Source organism: Myripristis murdjan, chromosome 1 (genome assembly GCF_902150065.1).
Source record: "Myripristis murdjan chromosome 1, fMyrMur1.1, whole genome shotgun sequence".
Classification (NCBI taxonomy): domain Eukaryota; kingdom Metazoa; phylum Chordata; class Actinopteri; order Holocentriformes; family Holocentridae; genus Myripristis; species Myripristis murdjan.
In genome coordinates this window covers 31,334,382-31,358,582 of record NC_043980.1, presented here as the reverse complement: position 1 = coordinate 31,358,582, position 24,201 = coordinate 31,334,382, and the positions used below count along the sequence as shown (strand labels likewise).

Here is a 24,201-nt window from a genome sequence, read left to right as displayed (position 1 = left end):
TCAACACCATTCAAACACCTTTGGAATGAACTAGAACAGAGACTGTGAGCCAGGCCCTCTAGTCCAACATCAGTGTCTGACCTCACAAATGCTCTTCTGGATGAACGGGCAACAACTCCCACAGACACACTCCAAAATCCTGTAGAAAGTCTTCCCAGAGGAGTGGAAGCTGTTATAGCTTCAGAGGGGAGACCAACTCCATAATAATGCCTATAGATTTAGAATGGGACGTCATAAAAGCTCCTGTAGGTGTGATAGTTTTGTCCATATAGTGTTTGTCCTCACATTATCATGAGGGGCTTGGTGGCTTGGATTACTCTGCTTTCTTAATGCTAATTGATAAATGATATAAATGAAATATAAATGATACATACAGAGAACTTATCATGTCTTCTTATCATGTCATTATAGCTGAAGTGATATTGTGATATGTAGGGAAATTATACTGCTGTAAAATACAGCAAATGGACACAGAATTATATGGTATTTAAGTGAGTTCTTACCACATTTCTTTTTTTGTTTTTCTTTCTTTTTTTTCATTTTAATTACCATAAAATCCTGTAATGTTCCTGTAGATACCATATCTAGCTGTGTCCTTAATTGTAAAAAATATTGCATGATTTTAGCTATCTATATATTTCAGTTATTATTATTTTAATCTTAATATTAGAATATTCACTGAACACGACAAAAGATTCTTTGTCTCCATCTAGTGGTCAAATGTCAAACAGTACAGTAAATTTTAACCAGTTTTATTTTAATTATAAAATTATAATTATACTTAATTAAAAATCTAAAAACAGTTAAAGCTAATTTTAAAGAAGAAAAATAATTTAAAAAAACAGAAAAAAAAAGAAAAAAAAAAACATCCTGCCGCCGTATTGTAAAGGTGCTGTTGTAGCTGGTTGCTATAGCAACCGACTGTGCTGCACTGAGGAAACTGCCGTTGGCCCTGATATTTCTGAAGCGAGAGTAAGTAGCTGTATTTACGGGGGATTTCCGGTTCAATCTGAAAGCTTAAAGTTGCTCCTGCTGTGCATCGACTTGCGCCTTGTCTTAATTTCGTTTCATTTGGGCTTCTACAGTTTGGCAGCTTATTTTTCTTCGATTTAAAGCGCAGCATATTAAGTCTGGATGTTGAGCTCAGGGGCTGCAAATAGTGTCGTCCATGGACGGGAGTTTCCAGATCAGCTGGGAAATATTTTAATTTCATGGTTACTTCACTGAGCAGAAGTTAGTCCAGTGACAGAATGTGTCAGAATTCAGCTGATTGAATTCAGCTGGTTTGACACTCCTCACTGTTAATCTGCCAATCTACAGCCACTGGTGTGGATGATGTGCTTGTGTTGCAGATGGAGACATCTTCGCGGGGACAAGTGGGTAGGGGACTGTGGAGCTGTCCCAGAGCCCCTCGGTACAGCCAGGAGACCCAGGACATGCTCAGATGTGAGGAAAATGTCCCCAGCCTGCTCATGCTCTGCTGGGAGTGACACACACAAGCAGAGCAGCTGTGTATATATGTGTGTTTGTGTGTATTTGTCAGTATGTTCTTGGTGTGTTTACATCCCTCTGTCTTGGTGCTCAGTGATGATGCAGGAGTCCAGGCTCACCAACTTCCATCAAAGAAGGATCAATGACTGTCTGAAGAGTGAGTCTGTGACTGTCACTAATCACTCATTAATATTTAATATTTTACCTCTCTGCCTCACCACAACTATGTTCAGCCTGAAACATTTTGCATGAGGCCTACTACATTCTGTATTGCTGCATTGAAATACAATTTTCCACACCGACATGTGACACTTTCCCCTCGCTCACATACAGAGGGAACAGCTTTGCCACTGGCCTGTAACCCTACATCCTCGGTCCTGAGCCCCCAGGCGAGAACAAAAACCATCAAGCCCGGTCCCACCCGCCTACCGGGCAAGCCTCAAAGACGCAGCGCTGAATCCTGCCGTTCTGGGAACAGCTATGCCAGAGAAAGGTTCCGCCCTGGTCCTACAAGTATGTCATTCACCTCAGCTGAAGCCTTTACACACAGCTGATTAGCCCTGCATTTGAATTTTGTTACACTAACAACTATAAAATACTGTAAAAACATACATCAAGTTGGATATTGGGCATATTTGCAGTTTATATATTGCTTATTTTTGCATCTAAATCATGAACACCATTTCCTTTGTTGCTTATTTCATTGTTTTTTTTCTCTCATAGGAGACCTGGAGAAAGAGAAAAGGAGGTTGCAGAATATCTTGGCAACAGGACAAGAGGAGCCTTGTGCCAAATTTCCCAAAAATGTTCCTGCAGATCAGAGTCGGGAGGTGGAGGAGGAGAGGAAACGGGACAGGCACCAGGAAGGTGAGGCTGACTGGGGAGAAGCAGGTCGATGTGGAGGAGTTTACTGCTGCTCTCTGAGGCCGAGCGGGCCTCCCACAGTCTCTACATTTCTTAACACTGAGGAAGTGTTTCCATTGCATCCCAAACAAACACACCAATTTCAATTCGTGCAGTCTGAATGATGAATGTTTTTTAAATGTGGATTTCTCTTTGGCCTATATTGGGCTAAACATGTCACATGCAATTCAAACTGATATCAATTTTTGAGTCTCTTTTTGCTTCTTGTGTAGTTCTGGATGAGATAGAGGAGAGGAGGCAGTTTCTGGCAGATATGACTGCTCTGGGCCAGGGAAAGCACTACCACCACCTCATCAACACAGAGATATCACAGGTAAACATGCTATGGGCTTTGCAACAGGGCTTAAGTATCACAGCTATCCGTACCTCTCTCATGATAACAAGTGCAAATGACCTTGGTGTTGTAATGCTCCTGGAAAACACAGCCTTAACTTATCTAATTATTATATTTTCTTTATAGGAGTTGAATGTGCTATTCTTAGCCTCAGCATGACTATTAGTGGGCCAGGGATGTAACCAGTTGCCACCTAATTATTTTTACAATGTCATTAGTGTCATTATAGCTGGGCAATATAGACAAAATCCCATATTACAATATTTTAGACAAAATGTTTCAGTATCAGTATTGTGACAATTTTAGGGACACGTCATGCTTTCATAAGATATTTACACACAAGATTTTTGATAAACAGTCAGCTGGCCAAGCAGTAAGAGGTGGATGAATGTTCAGCCACAAGAGTTTAGCTCAGAAAATTGCAACAAATGAAAACAAATGTTTTCATTTTTCCCTACTGTGTCTGGTCCTCCGCAGAAGATCCATGAACTGAAGTTGATAAAGGAGGCCCGCGGCACCAAAACGAAGGCAGCAATGGCGTCTGAGAGGAAAGCAACGAGTACCGAACAGAGCATGAAAACACAGACACAGGAGACACAAGGCTAACAGTCAGTGACTGACACAGTACCATCCAATCTGTCCATTTTTTTGTGTTAGTTCTTGTTTGGTTTGAAGCTTCTCATCTGAAAACACACACGTTAAATTATGAGGAGACAACTTTAGCGTGACGAGTGTGACAGTGATGTATGCAAAGGTGAAAAAACATTTTACAAGGTGGTTAAAGATATTGTAATTAAGCATTAAATGTGCAAGCCACAGACATTAACCACTCGCATTAACTGCTTTTATTCCTCTGCCTCCAATATCAGTATTTTATGCAATCCTATTGGTTTAGGACAAAGAGCAGCTGACAAAAAAAGTAGCACTACAGAAGCCCTTGGTTTCAGCTGGACAAAAAGACAGGCACAAAGGGGAGAAACGCAGACCAACAACAGAAATTACCATTTAGAATGGAGGACAAATTAGCCACATACACACATACAGACAATTTTAACAATAGTTACATGGGAGGAAACAACATGAACATTTTACATTAACTTGAAATGAACAGATGACGTTTATCCACAAATGCATTTAAATAAATGGCACATTTACAGTTTTGACGGTATCAACAGATTGAATCTACACATTTTTAAGGCAAAATGTAGTTTTTAGAGAAACACACAGAAAGGCATGGTAAATTATAAATTAAACGATTGCATATTCAGGTTTCCCCCTCACATGGTTAAAACAGTTAAAAACGGGTCTTTTGCTACTGTTGTTAAAATATATCTGCTTTTTCAAAAATTCCTTACTGCATGTGTAACCTCTAATATTAAACCCTCAGATGGTTGTTACACCTAATTCAAAGTCTAATTCAGGTCTATAGTTTAGTACTCTCAATGATGCTCTCTTCTACCAATTTTCTAAATCAGTATATTATACATTCAAAATATTTCTCCAGTTCAAAGAGTCACACTCTTTAAAAAAACTGACATTATATTCATCCATCTTTCATTATATGCATTTCCGCATGCAAGACTTGGCTCTCTCTCTAATTGATTACTACTGAAAATAAAAGAAGAGAACTACAAACAATAGTAAAGTAGCAGCTAGTAACGCTTAGGTCTCCACTGATTGATCATTTCAAGGGTAAGGATTATTAATTCTATTGTAGACAGTTCATCTCAAAACATTTTCCCAGTTTCACCAATACAGTACCACAGGTTCAAACCAAACACAACATTAAGATCTTCTCTGATATCTGCCGACTGACTATTTATCACGCAGGGACAAACACTTTACGTTTGAGCAGTGAGGGTGTTCAAGGAGTGTAACTTTACATCAGAGTAAAAACATAAAAAACCAAAGATAACGGGGGAATACTTGTTTCAAATTCATTTAAACTGCGATTCAGTGAATAGTCACTTCTTAAACTGAAAATGAATTGACCTTTTCTGTCATTATTGTTCACATTCACACCTTTGTTAAAGAATTACTCCGACATTTTGGGCAAAATACCCCAAAAACAAACTAGAGTCGTTTTAGGAGAATTTGTGCTGGAGCCTCCTATGCCTTCAGTGGAGCATGGATCACTGCGATAGAAGGATCAGGTCTTTAGACATCAGGTCTTTATGCTAAGCTTACATGAATGCTACCTTTAGGAACCAAACTACTGGACGTACAGAGGTAAAAATGATATCGAACATCTTGTCTCAGTCTGGGTAAGTTGGATAAAGTGTATTTTGCCCAAAACGTTGGCGTATTCCTTTAAACATTAATCAATGGCCATTAGGCACAGTTACTTTGCAATGTAGAGCACGATTAAAAGGGGCAGCAAAGTAATAACATGTAACAAATCACTGCGCACAATTATAAACCTATACTTCTGTTCATTCGCCTGAAAGCTCTTAGAGCTTACAAAGCAGTTAGCTCTTCCCACACTGGAGTTGTCATCCTCTCTCTTTCAACACACAAAGGCAACTGAAGAAATGGAGTCACTGGAGAGTCTGTTTTTGGAGAAGCATCAGGTAAGATATGAGCAGGGAGTGGTTTTTGGGTTGCGCATGTCAAGTCTTTGATATAGGCTTTAGTCTTCATGTTCTTGACCCTAAATACTTATGTTCTCCGATGTGTTTTTATTGTTCCACAGTCTTGTCAAAATATCCTCTTGCGGGGGATGGCATTCCTCTTTCATCACTCCCTAAATCCATTCACATCCCCCTCCGCTCTTCAGCTCTTCTCCTTGCGAGGGCTCTGACTCTTGCTCGGTTCTCCTTTGTGGCTCAGCCGCTTGAGCACTTTCATGGGTTTGAACTTTGCCCCTTTTTTCTTCTGCTGCTCGCTGTCCGAATCTTTATGGAAGTCTTGGGGGAGACAAGAGCAAAGAAGAGAGTGAGGGTCATGTTAAGCATAAATCCCAAATTAGAGACATGAAGAGAGAAACTGCACGAAAAAATTAAGTCGTCATACCTTTTTTCTTAAGCATGGCTTCCATAAATTTATCCTCCTCTTCTTCCCTGTGACAGTGAGGATGTTAGATTACCATTGGTGTGAAGTACCAAGCTATCACTGCAGTCTGGACTACTGCAGTAAATGAGAGACTCTACTAACTATTGATTAAGCCTTAAAGTGTAAAATAATTAAGGATTATAAATTAGACTCAATTTTCTTTCATATTTCTTTCTGTTATGATGGTACTCTGGGTTATTTTATGGATTGTACTGGACAGGCAAAAATAAGCCTGGGGGCTTCAGCCTGTTCCCTTTTTCGGTCACTGATGTGGGAAATTTGTTGTGTGTCAAGGATCAGTGTGAACAGGTATGATAATATTTTGTTGTAAATTCACACAAAGTGTATTGTTGTTTATAATGACTGAAAATAAACCATTCATTCATTCATTCATTCATTACCTCTGTCTGTCCTGGTCCATGTTGTTTATGATTTGGTTGCGCTGCTCAATGATGGTCACCAGCTCAGCCATTAGCTCCTTCTCCCGACTCTTGTCCTCCTCACTCCACTCTTTCTCTGAGCGGTGGGAAAACAAAGTTCATCACTTCCATGACAGAGGCCTTATTATTAATTTAATATTGGCTATATCCTAGCCTGTAATTACATGCTATGTGAATCCACAAAGGAAACATTAAAAGGAATTCACAAGTGCCCAAGCACTTTGTAGGCACTCAGGGGAAGTGAACTACTGGAGTTAATGTAAACAAGCTGGCACGTCCGATCTCAATGCAATAATCATCTCATTCAAGCTAATCCTTTGTGGCCAATTCTCTCATACATCTACACACTCCACCAACACTGATGGACACGCAGAGCACAGCTCAAACACCTGAAAAGAGAACAAAAGATTTGCTGGTCTGTTGAGGAACTTGTGTTGTAGAAACCTGGTGGTGTGTGTGTGTGTGTGTGTGTGTGTGCGTGTGCGCGTGTGTGTGTGTGTGTGTCGGGGATTAAATCTTTTGTTTGTCAGCCGGGAAATGTAGGTGTTGCTGAGTCTGGCACAAGCAAACTGTAAGTGGTTGTACTCCCCGATGTTTTGCAACGTACAGACAGGAATTACACACAAATAAATTACATAAATTGGCAGAGAAGTGACCGTTAACAAAATCAGGCCTCAAACCTACCTGGCTTGTTGAGGAGACACCGCAGCTCATACTCTACATCGGCTTGCCTCTCCTCCAGGTTCTGTTGCTTGGCCCTGCAGGAAGGAGTGCATATAGCACATTACCAAACTGGTACTTTCTATTTAAACTGGCGCTCTGCAAGTTTTTCATGTAAAAATACACATATCACAAAGTGAGGCTGCAACAGCAAAAAATGTCCCATTCCTCCTAAATAAAACAGCACAGATTTTCTCCATATGGCCAAATTCAAGGCGTCAGGCGTGTACTGTGGTGATAAATTCCCAGGTTACAGGAAGTAGCATCTCAACCCTTAAGAATGAAATATATAACATGTTATACAATAGGTAGTGAATATTGTCTGGAGAAAGCTAGAATCACTACTGATGACTTAACCTGCTGCCAAAACATTATCGTTCCCAACTCCACCCCTACCAGTCACAGAGAAAAAAACATCTAGGTGCAGTACAGGAGAGAGTGGTTTAATGTCTACTGACAGTCTGATCTACTGGGGCTGAGGCGATGTGCTTATTTCCCTATTCGATACTATTGCGACACTTGGGTCCCATACAATATGTATTGCAATTCTTCAGTACTGCAATTTGATATTATGATTTATTGCGACTTTTGTTTGCTTTATTTAACACTAGACCCTGGGAAAAGGTTGATTCATACACTAGAGATTGTATGTCATGAGTCATATTTCCAAAAACAAAGCACATCATGTATTTAAGTATTTAGGCATTTAAGTATTGCAATTCAGTATTATGATTTTGGTTTTCTGAATTATATCAATTCAGGTATTTAAAAAACCCAACCTCACTATTTACTATCTTGTGGGTATTGTCTCACAGTCCAGTTACCTCTTGCTGCCACCTGGTGCTGCCAGTGCAGCTCAAGACAAAGTCTGTGTGAACACGTGCACAAACAGCCACCTCCACACACGGCTGTCATTCAGGCTGATACTTACGTGTAGACCAGCTCAGCTTCCCGTCTGACTAAAAGGTGTTTCTCGTGGATGAGAGTGAACCAGTCCACCAGCAGGTGTTCCTCTTCCTCATCTGAAAACACAGAGCTTCCTCTTTTAAAGGACATGCTGATATGTTTTGTTTTAATTTCAAAATATACCTTGCTCCCCATTGTTCTTCCCGCTGATGTCAAGCCCTTTTGGTTTTTGTGACATTTGAGACACATCTCTTCCACACTACATAATTTGGGGCCAAGCAGCTCCTGTTTTTTTCAGCTTTCTTTTTCTGGCTAAAACTACCTTGCCATGCATGACAGTAAACCAGAGTTTGCACAGCTGTCTAGTAAGCTGACAGACAGACTCAAATTTCCCAAAGGTGGCTGTACAGCAAGCATCTAAAGTTCAAAACTTTGAAACATTATTAAAAGTCAACCATATGTGCTGTAGCTTCACAACTAACACCAAAATGTAGCCCCAAGTCAGTAGAAACTTTAATTCACAGCATCCTTGAAAAATCATTTAGTCCACCCCAGAATTTTTATTAAAAACCTTAATGCTAATTAAACTTAACTAGTCTTACAAATGTTCACCAAATAACAGAAAAATGGCACCATGACATCTTCAGACCATCCCCAACTGAGCTACTGGTGAAAAACACAAAACATTCAATATATCTAGGGTATTTCTGCCAAATTTCAGATTTTTTCCCCCACAAAATTGGACTTTTTCACATCAATCTGATTTCTACCCTAATATGCTTGACAGCAAACAGCCCTGCTGACCACCCAGGTGGCACGTCCTGTTAGGTACAGTACCAAAACTTGTATTTCTGAGCCCTGAGTGGTGCTGTAAAGACACAGTTGCAAGTTTTTCAACTGATGTGGGATTCAATGAGCCGAAACTAACTGATGAATGTCCTGTTACTGCTATTGCTTAAGCTTAAAAAAAAAAAAAATCCAATTATGAAGATATTTTGAACAAAATTTTCTTCAGAAGGTTATCCAATTTTACTGTTACATAAAAATCTCCCTCCTCTTCCTGTCATTTTTGCATTTTTTTTTTAATCTTCTTACACTTTTTCCACAACTTCTGCCCAGTACTGTCCAGTCCTACATACATGTGAGCTAAATCCATAAAACTGAACTGTAGTGACCACTGTAAATGAATAAAACATTTTTTATGCACTGAAATACTACTTATCAAGCATTTCAATATTAGAGTGCTGATGTAAGATTAGTGACTAGTTTCCTTTGGGTAACATAATCCACAATATTATGAGAAGCACATCCAATCTGAAATACAAATTAGCACTCCAAAGCTACACATGGTCTGTGCCAGTTCCAGCAGTGAACTTAGATGGATTTAATTCATATTCAGGAAACACCATGAAAGCCCTGAGGTGTGATACCATTCGGGTTGTCTCTGAGCTTCCTCTCCAGCTCCACTCCTCTCTGCTCCAGCTCGTCCAGCTCCTTCTCCAGCTGGCTCATCTCTCCATGGATGTCCTCCACAGGTATGTACTGATCTGACTGCACCTGGGTGGACACACAGTGGATAGTGTCATTCACATCCATCTAGAAAACTGCACATTTGCAACAACAATAAATTAGCGCCGCCCTCTGAAAGTTGATGATTAAAATCATCAATCAAATGCCCCCAAACCATCATTTTCTTCTCTTTCTCTTTCTATTCTTTTTTTTAAAGACACAGTGACAATTAACATGTGGTCACAGACAGGGTGAGAGATGCCCACACACGTGCATACACACGCACTCAATAGTGTGTGTGTGCAGTTGAAAATATGTGTGCCATAGGTTGTTGTAGGAAAAAATAAAAACAAACAAAACAGACAAAACCTGGGAAACACTTGAAGGGTTGTGAAATTAGGGCAACTGATTGTTTAAATTCACATGCTTAAAAAGCAGTTTGTTACAATGGCTGCATTTAACCACACACACACACCAACGTGCTTATATTCCTACAGAGCTGTGCCATAATCTTTATGCAGCTGTCTTAGATTTAAAGTATGTTTATATGACCCTGTTGCATTTGATTATGAGTGGTTCTAATTGCTCTGAGTATTATTAATGTGGTCTATCAACACTGAAACCTGTGCCAATGCATTTTATGATTGCCAGACAGACTACAAATTACAACAACAACAACGACAAAAAGTGAATTGTGGGAATGTTGTATTGAGCGGCTGATTTCACTGGGGAAATTCAGAGTCGGCTACAGCACTACAATTAATACAATCCATCCACATGCTGCTGTGCATAACCATGCAGTGCAGTCTGTTCACTAGGTCCACTAGTATGTAACTGTACACATTATTTTTAAGACTAATGTTACTTCAACTGCATGTGCTCTAACCTGCCTGGCATTTTACAAGCTATTATGCATCCAGTAAAACTGCATGTTTGAACTAATGTGTTTGATTTATTGGTGTCACAGTCGGCAGCCCGGAAAGCTGAGCTGATCTCAGCCTAAGCCTCCCTCCCTTCTCTGCACTTCCTTGCACTGACAGAGACATGGATCACCTCAAAGGAAACTGCTGCAGCCCCTGCCCTGTTTGCCACAGACTATTTCAGTCACTCCTGTACGCCTTTGGGTCACCATGGCGCCACAGATTTGCTCATCTAATTTAAGTGAAAGTTCTGTGCTCCTCCTCTCAAACACTCATCTTTCATTTTCATTTTCAATTCATGCTGTTGATGCAGCCCATTGTGCATTCTTGATATTGTCCTTTATCAGTAACCAGGTGGACCTGGTGACTTCTCAGATAAATTCAACACCTCTCTCGACACATTACCTGAAGATGGGACACACCTCAGTTAGTCAGAAACTTCAACCTCTCCACACAATTCCCAGCTTGATTTTAGCCCATTCCTACTCTCATTCTTCTCTCAACCCATTTCTTCTCCTCACAAAGCAATAGACTACACATGGTGTTCTCTAGAGGCTGCTCCACTTCTAAAATTGTGGCATCATTGCAGGGCTCTTCGATTCTGCCTGATTCTCTTCATTTTTCCATTCCCATTCTCATATACCAATTGTTTCATACTTTGAATATATGAATCCATGATGACCTTTGAAATATCTCTCTATTCCCCTCTCTTCTAATCCTAGTGTGAGGACAGACCCTTGGTTTTCTCCTCTCACCATCACTACTAGGCACTACCTGCAGTTTCTTTGTCCTTTCATCACTCCCTCCTGCCTCTGCCACATTTCACTATGCTCCCTATTTCTCTTTTGAGCTTTTGTTTTCTGTGTCCTCCTTTAGACTTAACCTCTCCAACTTTCAAGACTCCCGTTCCTCGACTACTCTCCCTTCCCAAAACTCTGTGTCCCTACAAAATTCTGCTCTCTACAAGACCCTCTCCATTACTCTAAGCACACCACAATGACTCCTGCCCAAACTACCAGAAAATTCTGTTGTACTCATTAGTACAACAGAGTCTGTAGTCTTGGTATTGTTGAGCGATTTGCCTCATTATTACCTTGCGTTTGATAAGTGGGAAACCGTGGCCTGGGGCTGGGGGTCTGGCAGGGCGGGAGCCTTGTGGCGGTCTGGCTTTGGATTTAGCAGGGGAGGGAGAGGCCTTCCTATTGAATGGATTCTCCTTGCAGATCCGCTAGAAAGAAGAAAGAATCAGAGCTTGGATATAATGTGCAAATATAGCAACTATTTCTCTGTTTTTAGGATGTTTTATTACCTTTTTGAGTGAAGGCGGGGGCCCTGAAGCCAGTGGGCTGGGGGTTGTCGAGGGCCGTGGTGGAGGGGCCCCTTTAGTCCCTGAGCTGCGACTGGTCTGCGGGGTGGATGGTGCTGAGCTGATATTGGACGGCTTGGGGGGAGTGGAAGGGGTTGGGGTGAGATGAGGCAGACGCTCAGCTGAGGAGTAGTTAGGGGAGGCGGCAGAGTCACACTGTCTGTTGATTGAGGGCTCTGAGCTGCTTTTGGTGAAGGTATGTTCCTGGTCACTGTTGGCACCACCACCCAAGGGAGGCTGGGAGGAGCTGTGGTCTGAGCCAGAGGAAAGACTCTCCATGCTAAGAGCTGGAGAGGGAGAGCAAGAGGAAGGCTGAGAGTGCGGGAGAACTGAAGAGGAGGGAAGGATAAGTAAAAACAAACAGGAAGCAAAAAGGGGCGGAAATGAAATAGAAATCACATATGTTGAGTGGTTGGAAGATGGAAAGAAAAAGGACAGAAAACAGTCAACAACATCCAAACATCTAAATGAACAGTTATTTTGATACAACACACATATAAACATGACAGGGATGTACACGCCAAGATATTTTCCTGAACAATTGTTTTAATTTTCAATACAATCTGCAGGCCAACTGCATGAATATTACATAAAATATTATCTGCTACTCTCCCTAATTTGGTGTTGTGGTGCAGTGATCATCGCAGTCGTATCTGGCTGCCTTAATACGTAAAACCTCCTAGTAAAATTAATGCTAATGTACAATGGTAGAAATTGTGTTTTAAAACACTAGTTTAGACAAATCTGACATCTCACTGACCTTGGTTAGCAGTAGGTGGGCGTGGAGCGCGGGGCGCACGCCGTTTCTTGCTCTTTGTGCTACCAGGGCTGGCGGAGCGGGATGAGCTGCCTCCACTAGGGGGAGTGTCTGCACCTGTGGCCTCAGCTGCCCGTGTGATGCTGTACCATGGGTGACTAGCCACCACTGTAGGTGGAACTGCACTTCCTTCAGTCCCCTCCTCTTCCTCCACCTCGATATTATCATCCTCCTCCTCCTCCTCAAACGGGTTAGAAGGCGGAGGGGGTGTGCTAGGTCTGGAGCCCTCTCCTTTGAGAGAGGACAGAGAGCCTGTGTTGGGAGGGGTTGCCAGTCCGGCAGGGGGAGGGGGAGGGGCCTGCTTCTTCTTAGGTTCTGATTGGACCAGGGCAAGCCAAGGTGGATCTTTGGGTTTATGGGTGCCACTGGACAGGCTAGACAACGAGACACACAGAAGGTTTGGGGGGTTCACAGAGGGAGACACAACACAATACAGCCAAATGGAGACATGGAGGGCCACACAAATAGAGTACATGCTGGAACAATCCAGACAGAGAAAGACTATGACATGATTAAGATGGATGAAATGGCTGAAATCGGCTGGAAATTAGGCATTTCATAGATATTTGGGTACCTTCCTGGAGAGTGGGATCTTTCCCGTGGTTTGGGAGGAAGCAGAGGCTTCCGATGTTCACCTGTGTAAAACATGTGGATAACTGTCATCAAATGCTGGTTTCATCTTAATTGTGATGAGAGTTTTACTCTCAGCACTCACCATTAACTGCGGGGCTGTCCGCCGGCCGGGGTGGCCTCACCCTAGGGGCAGGGCGAGGGGGAGGGGTGGGCTCAAGAACCCGACGGGGTGCAGGGACTGGCCGATTGGGCCCTCCTAGATGAGTGACAGGCGTGGGCGGGAGGTTCGCAATAACAGTATCTTTGGCTGGTGTTTGAGTCTCCTCTTCCTTTACCCCACCTTCCTCCTCTTCGTCACTCTCATCAAAAGGGTTGGGAGGAGAGGAGGCAGGCGGTATCTCCTGTGTCTCTCTGCTGCCATCCTCCTTGTTTTCTTTTTCTAAAGAGTTTGCCTCGTTTGTTGCAACAGGAGTGGCTGTGATAGGGCCGGTTGCTGACATGTGATCAGCTGTGATGCTCCCTGGGGGCGGAGTCTTTTCCTGATCCCTCTCAGAGGGTGGGGTTTCATGGGCTGTGGTGCTACCAGTCCTGGCAGACTGGACTCCTGCTGGTCTCTTACTGAGATCCGGGCGGCCATTCTGATTGCCGAAAGCTGGTCTTGTAAAGTGATGTGTGCAGACCAAGACTCCAGAGTCGCTTCCTAGTTTGTAGGATCCAGGAAGCAACGTGCTGCAGCACTCTGCGCACCTGAGAGAACAACACAGTGAGAGGATCTTCAATAAACCAAAACCAGAAGGATAAAAGACTGAAAATGGGCATTCAGGTATAAAGCTTATCTAAAGTAAGGTCAGATGAGCATATGTCTATAAAAAATGGTGAAGGACCATCCAGTGATTTTGCATGTTTAGCCTAATCTCTGCAATATGTATATTTCTGTGTTTTGATGACTTGAAATTGGGCAGAGTGAGTCTCTCTGCTTTGTAAAGCAAACATTTCCCCAGGGGCTGTTTTCCAGTAAACTGTCAGTTCTGTGGTTCAGACTGGTGAATACTTTGTTAACCACAAAAGCAGAACAATATAAGGTAGGTGTTTCTACACCAAAAAAAAAAAAAAAAAAAAAAAAAAAAACAATATTTGAAAATCAAGGTATTTTGATTTTATATTATGAAACATTTAGTACCCCTGCATGATTTGCAAGATGTTGCAATGTAAAATTTGGGTAGATTGTGGTAAATGGGCAAAACATTCAAAATCACTAATATGATCTTTTAAGGTGAGCTTTAATGGTTCTTTCTGTCTTTATGCAGCTGTTGGCAATAATTCTAGTTCTGTCCTGTATCTGTCACTGTGCAGGTCTAAGTTATGTTTTCAAGTTGAGGGTCTAAGGCCAAAGGTATTTTTAAAACAACTGGACTACTTCTATTTTAGTTTTCACATTTCGCTTTGCTGTAGTGGTACACCACAGCAAAGTACAGCTTGACATGTATGAAGCCTAGACGTATAGCTGGTTATTTCTATTATATTGTAAATGGCTTACTTAAAAAAATGGGACAAACTCAAAGCAATACAACACACTGTTAGACACCCGTGGCTGCTACACAGCACAGTTCAGAGACATGACTAATCAGTTTCTGTTTCTCATTCAGGAGTAAGAGACGTCGGTGTTCACCTGAAGCAGTTGCGGTGGTAGAGCTTGCCGTCCACCAGAAACCTCTGCACCAGGTGGACGTGTTTCTGACAGGCGGCACAGGTGCTGCTCAGGGTGCTGCGCTTGGCCGCTGCACTCGCCTCTACACCTGTCTGTGCGGGCTGGTTCAGCTAGCGCAAGCGACCGGGACGTTGTTCACAAGGAGGGGACAGGGGGGACACGTCAGGGGAGGGGGGAGATGGAGAGGAATGGGGGAGGGGGAAGATCAAACACGGAGTCAGGATTTGAGGATGTGGATGCTTCATTCTGCTTAGCTGGCTAAGAGCTACATCTACTCCTCTACTGCGACATCTACTGCATGTTCATTCATATGGATTACTACTACACATTTCGTGTCCAGTTAAAAACAATTTGATTTATACAAAAATTTATGTGTTGATTAAAAGTTTCCTTGAGTAAAAATCCATGACAGCTACAGTTAGTAATCCCGCCAGTTGTGTTCACGTTCTAGCAGGCATTTGGGGTTATTTAGTTAAAAAAAGGGGAGGTTAGCAGCAGATTATTCCCAAACTTGGCACACAGTGTTAGCAAAGTATGAAAACAATTGTCAGTCTTTAATGTACAAGAAACAGTTAATAGATTAAAATAAGACTGACCTAACTGTTCTGCTTTCACCTCCTAGCCCACCCCCCACCCCCATCCTACTGCCTAGGCTCAGGACCAGAGAGTGGGGGGGAAATCAGATGTGAGGAGGAAGGAGAACAGGAAGAGGAGGGATTGGAATGGATTTCCATCTGAAGAGGGGGTGGGAGTTGAGGAGAAGGAGGAGGAGGATGCCAGTGTATGGAGGTATGAGCATGGAGGAGGGACGTTGAAGGCATGCGAAAGAAAAGAGAGACAGGATACAAAGGCTATCTTTATAGACTTACTCTGCCCTCTGTGGCTTTGCCTTCCCTCTGCTGTACAACACAAAGCCCACACAGGCATGTTGTAATTACAAGACACGTGCGTGTATACTGCAAATTGCTGTACTCAAATGGCAGGAAGGGATTTGTGGTGTACAGATCTGGCAAATTAATACTCCCAAATAGCACATGCGAATCACAAATACCGCATATAATCCAAGCTTTCAGATAAAACAAAAATACTACAAAACAAAACATAAGATGTATGAGGTTTACGTGTGCATATCCAGTCCATTTTTGTCAAAAAGAGAAAAGAAAAAAAAAGTAAATAAGAGGCAAAAATGAAGAGCTCCTGTCATTTGGAAATATCGGACAAATTATGCCCAAGTATAAAAAAAACTTCACATGAGAGGCCCAGCTTGTTAGTCAACATGCAACTACAGTAGATAAATGACCCCATGCAGATCTAAATGAGTTCTGTGTTGTAATTTGTGGCTTCCAGTGTGACCCCAGGTTGAATTGAGCTGAAGACACTCACAATTGGTACATGCACGTGGCACTTCCTGCATGTTCCCATGCCTTCTACTGATACCAAGTCTCATTCTTACCTCAGACTCTACCATTTTGTCTTCCAGAGGAGTCGTAGGCCTTTTCTGTGCTGGCTCAGTATGACCTGTGGCACTTGGCCTTTTCATACAAGGAGGGTTTGCTGCAAAAGTTCAAGTTTAAGTTCATTAGGAATCATTAATCACTGTTACAGTCTCAAAGGGCTTCACGAGCCCACAGTTTATAGAAAACAAAATGACCCCCCCTGGCCTAAACCCTCATAGTGGGCAAGAAAAAAAACTCCTCAACAGGGCCAAAAGAGGGAAAAAAAACGCAAAAAAGCAAGAAATCTTGGGAAGGATCATGGAGAGCAGGAAGCCTTTTTGGTGTTGGCCAGGAGGGCAATGGGTGCCAAGTGGGTAATTATTAGCTCTAATCAAATACAATCAATTAGTTAAAAGATTAAACAAAGTCTTTGTTAAATAGAACTTTTTATGCTTTTGTTACTCCCATGGGTTATACAAGTTGCTCTCACTACACAGTTCTGAGGATTGACATCGTCAAGACTGGTTTAATTTTATGTGAATTTAAGTCTTCTATAATGATGTCAACTTTCATAAAACATGTACTGGTGCAGATTAAGAATAAAATTATCCTCTGAAAGTTTGTAGGACTTGTGTGCTCTTCAAACTGCTCCCACTGAAATCTGAAGTCCTGGTGACTCTGGTGTACTGACCTTCAGACTTGTTGGTGAAGAAGTTGTAGTACTGGGAGACATAGGTGATGATGCTGAGCCGGTCAGGCACTTTCATGGACACCATGTCCTCCGGGTCCAACAGAGCTGGAATACCCAACTGTGTCTCGGCCACCTCAAATGCCTATAAGGAAAAAACAGAAAGAGGAAAGGAGGGTGAGATAGAAAGGGTTAAACAAAGCAGGAAGAAAGCAAGGAGATGAGAAACAACAGTGTGAGGACAGACAGAGGACTGTGCTGTATGTGTACATGTAAACACATGCAAATTTGGTCACACTAGCCTGCTCATCATCTGATACCTGATACTCAGAGTAATACCCCAGGTATGCATCCAAAACATCAGCAATGTGTTCATCATGAAAGGTTTGCCCTTTGAGGATAACATCACTCTAATGAAAAAATCCACTGAGGAAATGAGCGGGTTAGGTTATATAACAACATGGATACAATCGCTTGGCAGTCATACAACGGTGAAATAATCCAGTCAGGCAGTGAAGGCTGCTCAAGAAATAGGGCAAACTAGGGAGGATCAAGAATCATCTTAGTGTAAAAAGTATTTTACTTACAGTAATTATAGCTGAATGGTTTCCTGGACTTAGTACAGTGTATTGCAGTCTACCCTTCAGCAGCCAGTCTAACTGAGAATGAATTATTCTATTCTTGAGTAATGACATAGGCTACTATAGATTTGCAGCTAATACAGACCTGTTAGGATTCACTGCAACCTGCCAAAGTAGTGGCTGTAACAGCCACACATCAACATCATCAGTGGAGATGCAAACTGCTCACATTTATTGAGCTGTTTGCATTTCCACTAATTTACTGAGCAGACATTTTGAAAAGCATTTCAGATGAGTTTTCCAGCCAAAAAACTTTAACATACAACTGTAAATTTAAAGAATCTCAAATGGACCAAATCAGAGTAAAATGATATGGGTAAGAAAAGCAATGTGGAGAAGAAACTGTGGTAAACAAATCTAGGAGAGTTAGGTATCTATCTTTAAAAGTGAAAAAAAGCCACTGAAGCTTTAGAAAACCCTGAACTGAAGCCAGAAAGCTGGTAGTTTGTCTCTGGTGTTGCAACCAGCTGCTGCACTTAACACTGTAATGTATTGGATGAAAAAAAAAATGTAAACAGCAGCAGAGAGCTGCCAAAAGCTTAGCTCAGACAGAAAACGAGGACACATCCATTTCATCTGTCATCTCACAGAGGTTGTGGCATAAGCTTACAAGGAAACATCGTGAAAATGACGCCTTTGTTTATTTCATTCCATTACAACATAAAGCTGCAAATTCAGCACTCTAAAACTTAATATCCTCTCTGCAGGCTTATTCTAACAGTTTATTTTTTTTCTACCCCATATGCTCATTTCCTCCCTCTCTCCCTCTTATCCAACGTCAGGCTCCAACAGGATTAAGCAACACCGCTTTCCACACAGACACAGACGCTGCTGTCTCACCCAGTGTGACAACTGACAGAAAGCTTTATAATTTCAGTGCTGAGCAGAAACACATTAAACTGACAGTCACAATGCCAAGCTGAGCGATAACTAATAGTGAACTTTGTAGGAGAGCCAACTCATCCTAACAACACAAACAGGGGGAAAACACTGAGAGCTGTCACACCAAATGATATAATCAGACAACATGAGGTCATAGTCTCTAAAACTTCAAAACTTTCAAGCAGTAAAACTGACTCACCAGCCTGTTGTTCTCGTAGACATTCTCTTTGGACAGCGAGTCAAAGTCTCTGGAATACCAAAACAGACAGAAAATGTTATAACAAAAAATCCAAACAAAATAAAAGCAAAAATTCAGTATGTAGCACTAGTTATCCTATGCATTGTTCAGAGAAACCCTGTAGAGCAGAGCAGTGTCTCCTTTTAGACCTGTGCTCTTGTGACTGTCCACACCATGTTGAAACAGGGTACTACTGCATTTAGACGGCTGACCTCTTCCCATTTAGGACCCATCAGAAAGCTATAATTGGTTTGACGGTATGACAGACAGAAATGGTGAGTGGTTAGGAAGAATTTCCTCAGCACTGCTGCAAACAATGGTCCCAAACCGCACATAAATGGTGCTTTAAAATACTGCAAGGATAAAAGGACAGGAGTAGCTACACCAAACAGGGGCGATGGGCTGATAATTACAAGGCAGCTGCTCTGAAACCCCTGGAGCAAGGAACTAAAACCCAGACTCCCACCAGTAACCATCCAGCAGTAAACCTGAAATTTCTAAGCTGAGTTTGGATGTGTGGATGTGTTTGTGTGTATACAAGACAGCAGAATGGAGGGGAAACACCACAACCATGGAGAGCCACTTATGGAGAGCATGTGGAGCTCTCCTGAGAGACGAGTGCCGTATCCGAGCTACACAAAGTGACCTCTGTTCTCCTTAATCTAGCCTCAATGGCTGCAAACACACTTAGCAGCAGCACTAATATCAAGATCATGCCTCAGCTTCATGCCTGCTGGGAGTCCAGGACCACCGACACACATAAAATACTGCTGATGACAAAGTTGAAACTGTTGAAAAATGTTGCACTAGTTGTTGCTCAGACTGGTTTTCAAGTCTTACTGAACTGACAGGGACAGGTAGGACGGTGACAGAGATGATGGTGTGGAGTGTGCAAATTGTGAACCTAATCCGCTGTGACTCACACTGTCTCACTCCCAGGTTTATTTTGGGAAGGAGGACTGCTGAGGAATGATGTGTGTATATGTGTGTCTGTGTGTGTCTGGCGTTCATCTTCCACTTGATCAGAACCTTTGCAGACCGGTATGGCTGCCAAGTACGCTTAGGCTGATGCAGAATGGGCAGATAAAAAACTTTGTGCTTGCCTGTGAACAGAAAAAGGAGTGTGATTTTGTCACTTTGACTGTCATAACAGTCAAAGGAGATGCTATAAATAAATGAATAGCCAAAATAGTTTTAGTAGACGGGTACGTGAGACAGCACGTGTAGAATACGAAGACAAATTTCAACAGTCAGGGAGAGGGATCAGAAAACCAAAAAGAAAAAAAAAAAAGAAAAAAAAAAGGAGGATACAATTTCGATAACACTGGAGCAAATAGAGATAAAATTGAAATGTGAGCTGTGTGACACAGTATGAATAAGTATGTACTATAGGGAAACAATTCCTTTTATAATGAGATTTTGACTGATCCATGCGCTTCAGTCAGCCAGGCCAGAAATGACTTCTCTTCATCAAAATATATGCCTCCCCCCATCCCCTGTCCAGCGAGTTGAGTCGGAGTTAGTTTCAGTTGAGGAAATTCAGATGAGGCCAGTTGTGGTACCAACGTCTCCCTCCTCTGTGGTAATGCGATGTATTTTAATGAGTACACAGCGGCTGCACAGAGCAGTGTAGGGCTACAATGGGCCTGGCATAGCATTAGAGCTAAATCCAGCGTGACAGGCAGAGGTCTCAGCTGCAGATTAGCCTGATGGACTGTCTGTCTGGATCAAGCGAGTTTGCCTGGGACACTGAGGCTACACAGAGGGCCGGACAGGGAGGCATGCAGGGATAGAAACTGAAGAGGCAGTGCTCAAAGGCTGGGCGTTTAGGATTTGTCCACTCTCATGCTTTCAACTTCATTGCTGTGCTGTGTGTGTGTGACTATGTTCAACTTCAGTGACTTGACCTTGGCCAGTTTGTTCTACAAGCATCTAAGGGGTGGGAGAATCCATCAATAAAGAAATATATTGCGATATTTCCTTGTGTGATACATTATTAATACATTTGTTCCAAGTATCAACATTTGAGTTTTCAAATTAATTTGCAGATAGTACATTTGAGTTCCAGTGACGTGTATTTGTTCCCTGCCTTTAGGTACCTGAACTGGAACTGTTCTGTCATGTTCATGTTGCAGTCACTGTGAGGATAAAACCAAACTGTAAAAAACAAAAAACGTTCAACACGGTGCAAACCAGACTCTAAAAAAAAATTCAACAGTTCAGTACAAAATAACCTACACCCTATAAAGTGCAGTGTTGCAAATGCATTCACTGTATGAGAGCCATCTAAACGCACTTAGCTGATGAATTAATGAATATAGTTAAAGCGTTTTTATGTTTGTTTTAAATAGTCTAATTGAAAGAATATTTGTTGATCTCAAAACTGAAACCAAAGCTGAAACTGTGATCCAAAAACTGTAATACAAACCGAATTGTGGGTTTATCGATCCGTTATGCCCTTACCAGTTAGATATTGTCATGTATCATAGCTTATACTACAATATATGGCATATCGCAGAATCTCCTGTATTGTGATACTATTGTTATCATGGGTAAAATATTGTGGTATTATCATATCTCAGGCTATCCAGTAATTCCCATCCCTGCTAGAATCCAGTAGCTCAATTTACTCAAAGATCTGGACCACCAAGGGGTTGTGGAGGAATGAGTGATATTTATCTAAACTCATCCACTGTGCCAGTCTTTTCTTCCAGTTCTTCCAGCACAAGATAAAAGCACACATTTTAGTGATTTGTTATTTTAGCAGCTGCACCCTACAGCAGCAGCATGGGTCATCCAAGTGGGAATCAAACCACTGACTCTGGCAGTTAAAGTATCATGTTTTACCCATCAAGGTACACAAAACCACAGTGCTCCTCCAAAAAAATTTCCAACATGAGTCACATGAACGTCGTGACACTGCAACCAACCAGCCACTTCTCCTAATCAGTTTATTCCACTTTCCTGAACATCACCGCTGCCTCTGACCCCACCAGCAAATTGCCAACACTGCGTTTAATTTCATAGTCCAATCCAGAAACACACTAGTTGCAAATACACAGTGGTTTGGCATAGGATATGATCAACAGGTATTGAGCGACCCAGTCCTCAAGTTCAGTATGTCTGAGCAAAGGTGTCCTCACTCATCTACTGTATGAGCAATGTGAGATTTTCTGTTTGTTTTCTACCAAAAACAAGGACAATTCATAACTTCTACACAGCTGTAACGAGTAATTGTGATTGTGATCACGTTGTGATACTGTGGTTGAAAGTCCTTGTTGGTTTTCTCTCTCTCTCTTTGTGTGTGTGTGTGTGTAAATGTTATAGGCAGGTTGTGTTGTTTTAGACCAGGCACTGTGTGTCAGCCCAAGTTAATTACAGAACACTGGCCTCTCACTCCACAATGTGAATAAAATTGTAATTAGCACAACAACTACAGGCTATAATAAAAGACAGAGACTGGTTATTTGCATAAACTGATGGTACCTGCACTATGAATAACAAATGCCTTGCAGAGTATTCATGTTATCCCAGTTTGACCCTAAGCAAAGAGATAAACAAGACTGACCACTAACCTCAACCAAGGTTAAGGAACAACATTCAGCTGCCTTAACGTTTTGTTTGGAGCTGTTTGAAATCAATTCTAAGAGAATCTACAGGCTTGGTTGACAGGAGCTTATCCCAGCCAATATTGAACCCTTTCTAGGAATAATGTAGAGCTGGGGTCAGTTCACCACCAGGCTACAGAAACTGTCTGCTCCTGATTGGATTACTGGTAATCATTCCCAACTGGATGCAAGTCCAAATCCCAGAAGTTTGCAGGCTGTCACTTTCTAACACGGTTCACACAGCTGGCTCTGGTTTACCTCCGGCCAGCTGCCATATTTAAGCAACATCTGACGTTGTCATCAAATATGTCATGTCAGTGCTTTATGTAGTAGATTCGTATCATTGCACACAGTTATTATTAACACATCAACACTAATATTACAACACCAGTGTCATGAGAATGGTGTCTTTTTATGTAATCGCTACATGATACGTAATGTCTAACACAGATGACACGTACAGCACTTTGCTTATTTAATAACCACAGCAAATGTTCAGCCGTTGAACACCGGGGTTACTTACATTAAATCCGGTCTGTATCGATGTATTATGGCACAAAACGCCAAGCCGTCACGAAAAGACGTTGACATGTTCTTTATTTCCACATCGTTGTAGTCCTCGCACTGGATCCGACACCACTCCTGGAGAGCTTTCAATGAGCCCATCATGTTGGTGTACAGGAAAAAAAAATCCCAATATTAATCCCAAATCGATGAGCAGTTGTTCCACGTGTGAGAGGAGATAGGACAAAGTCTTCCTTCCAGTCGGACACAGTTCATCAGCAGCCTTTAAGCGGAGCGACGGGACAGGCAACACCCGAAATTACGATACATTAATTTGCGGGGAGTGAGTCACGCCGAAAAAGCTAGCATGGTTAGCAAGCATATGTTAGCTAACTTTTACATTATACTCCCCACTTAGAGCCACGTTGCTATGGCGTTAAAAACAAACTACATCTGCACAGCAACTTTGACTGGCGTTAAAACCATAAAGTTTGAACTGCAGCGGCCGACGCGACCCAATAACGTTAGCTTGTAAAGTTTACATACAGCGCGAGTGTCGACGCAGCCACAACTCAGCTAGCTGCTGTTAACTAACCAGACAGACTCTGCGGGTTTCGGCTTTGCTTCTCGGGGATGTGGGCTGGCAGAGAGCTTCACTTTTCTCTCTCTCTGTCGGCGTCGAGCAGCGTGTTTTCAGACGAAGCTTAAAGAAGCTGGACCACAACACAGTTATTGTTCGCTGGTGCGGCAGGCTCCCGCAGTGACAGTCCCAGTGTCTCCCAGTATCTTCGCCTTTCTGCTGGGCGCAAGGTGCCTTACTGTCGACGTCGCTTCTTGGTTCCAGTGCACTTACATGGTGATAAATGTAACACGGATCATTAATTTGAATCAAAGCAGCACCAGTGCCGGTGCCAAGCCATCCTCGTCGCGTTGGCAGCCTGCCCACCGCCCAGCTCAATGTCACGCTGTTGGTCCCCTCCGCGGCCGATAGAGGGCGCTGCGGTTCTCATGGATGTATACTTTTTTTTTTTTTTTTTTTTTTTTTTAAATAGAAACTGTTTTTCTGTTACTTCATAAATATATAATTCCAGATTGTAAAAATTGTACAAAGATTGTACACAGGTACTATCCTGCCAAAGCTACTATTTGTAAAATTTTCCCGACTAAAACCGCTAGACGCACTTTTTGTGATTTTACATTTTAAAGACGATTTTAAAGACGATTTTTAAACATTTTTGACTAGTATTGAAAATTTAAAACTCAGAAGTAACAAACTGTCAAAGACTACTAAATTACGTAGACATGGCAAATTCAATTTTTCCCTAGATTTTGCTATTTGTTGTTCATTGTCATTTATATTATACTTATTTTAATTGTAATTTATTTTATATTTATTTTTCATTCATTTTATACTAAGTATATTGACAAAGTTTTTTCTAATGAAA

The 24,201-nt window shown here is 41.9% G+C and overlaps 2 protein-coding genes across 3 annotated transcripts; one reads left to right on the top strand and one right to left on the bottom strand.

Annotated features, from left to right (window-relative positions):
- Window positions 1-946: 946 nt before the first annotated feature.
- Window positions 947-3,819, top strand: c1h22orf23 (chromosome 1 C22orf23 homolog). The gene is made up of 7 exons (XM_030070686.1): window positions 947-972; window positions 1,353-1,446; window positions 1,586-1,648; window positions 1,825-2,004; window positions 2,215-2,358; window positions 2,628-2,728; window positions 3,227-3,819. The coding sequence occupies exons 2-7, from the start codon at window positions 1,353-1,355 to the stop codon at window positions 3,353-3,355; spliced, it is 711 nt and encodes a 236-aa protein (XP_029926546.1). The 5' UTR covers window positions 947-972; the 3' UTR covers window positions 3,356-3,819.
- micall1a (MICAL-like 1a) lies at window positions 3,580-23,729 on the bottom strand. 2 transcript variants are annotated; one of them, XM_030070346.1, is made up of 17 exons: window positions 22,776-23,729; window positions 18,606-18,654; window positions 16,887-17,028; window positions 16,213-16,313; window positions 15,629-15,658; window positions 14,721-14,869; window positions 13,194-13,798; window positions 13,053-13,113; window positions 12,422-12,852; window positions 11,605-11,990; window positions 11,389-11,523; window positions 9,297-9,423; window positions 7,892-7,982; window positions 6,925-6,998; window positions 6,202-6,316; window positions 5,762-5,808; window positions 3,580-5,655 (listed from the first exon to the last, which is right to left on the bottom strand). In XM_030070346.1, the coding sequence occupies exons 1-17, from the start codon at window positions 22,919-22,921 to the stop codon at window positions 5,522-5,524; spliced, it is 2,823 nt and encodes a 940-aa protein (XP_029926206.1). In that variant the 5' UTR covers window positions 22,922-23,729; the 3' UTR covers window positions 3,580-5,521. The 2 variants fall into 2 exon arrangements, with proteins under 2 accessions (XP_029926206.1, XP_029926290.1); XM_030070430.1 differs by lacking the exon at window positions 15,629-15,658 and having other exon boundaries at window positions 5,522-5,655.
- Between the last annotated feature and the right edge of the window lie 472 nt (window positions 23,730-24,201).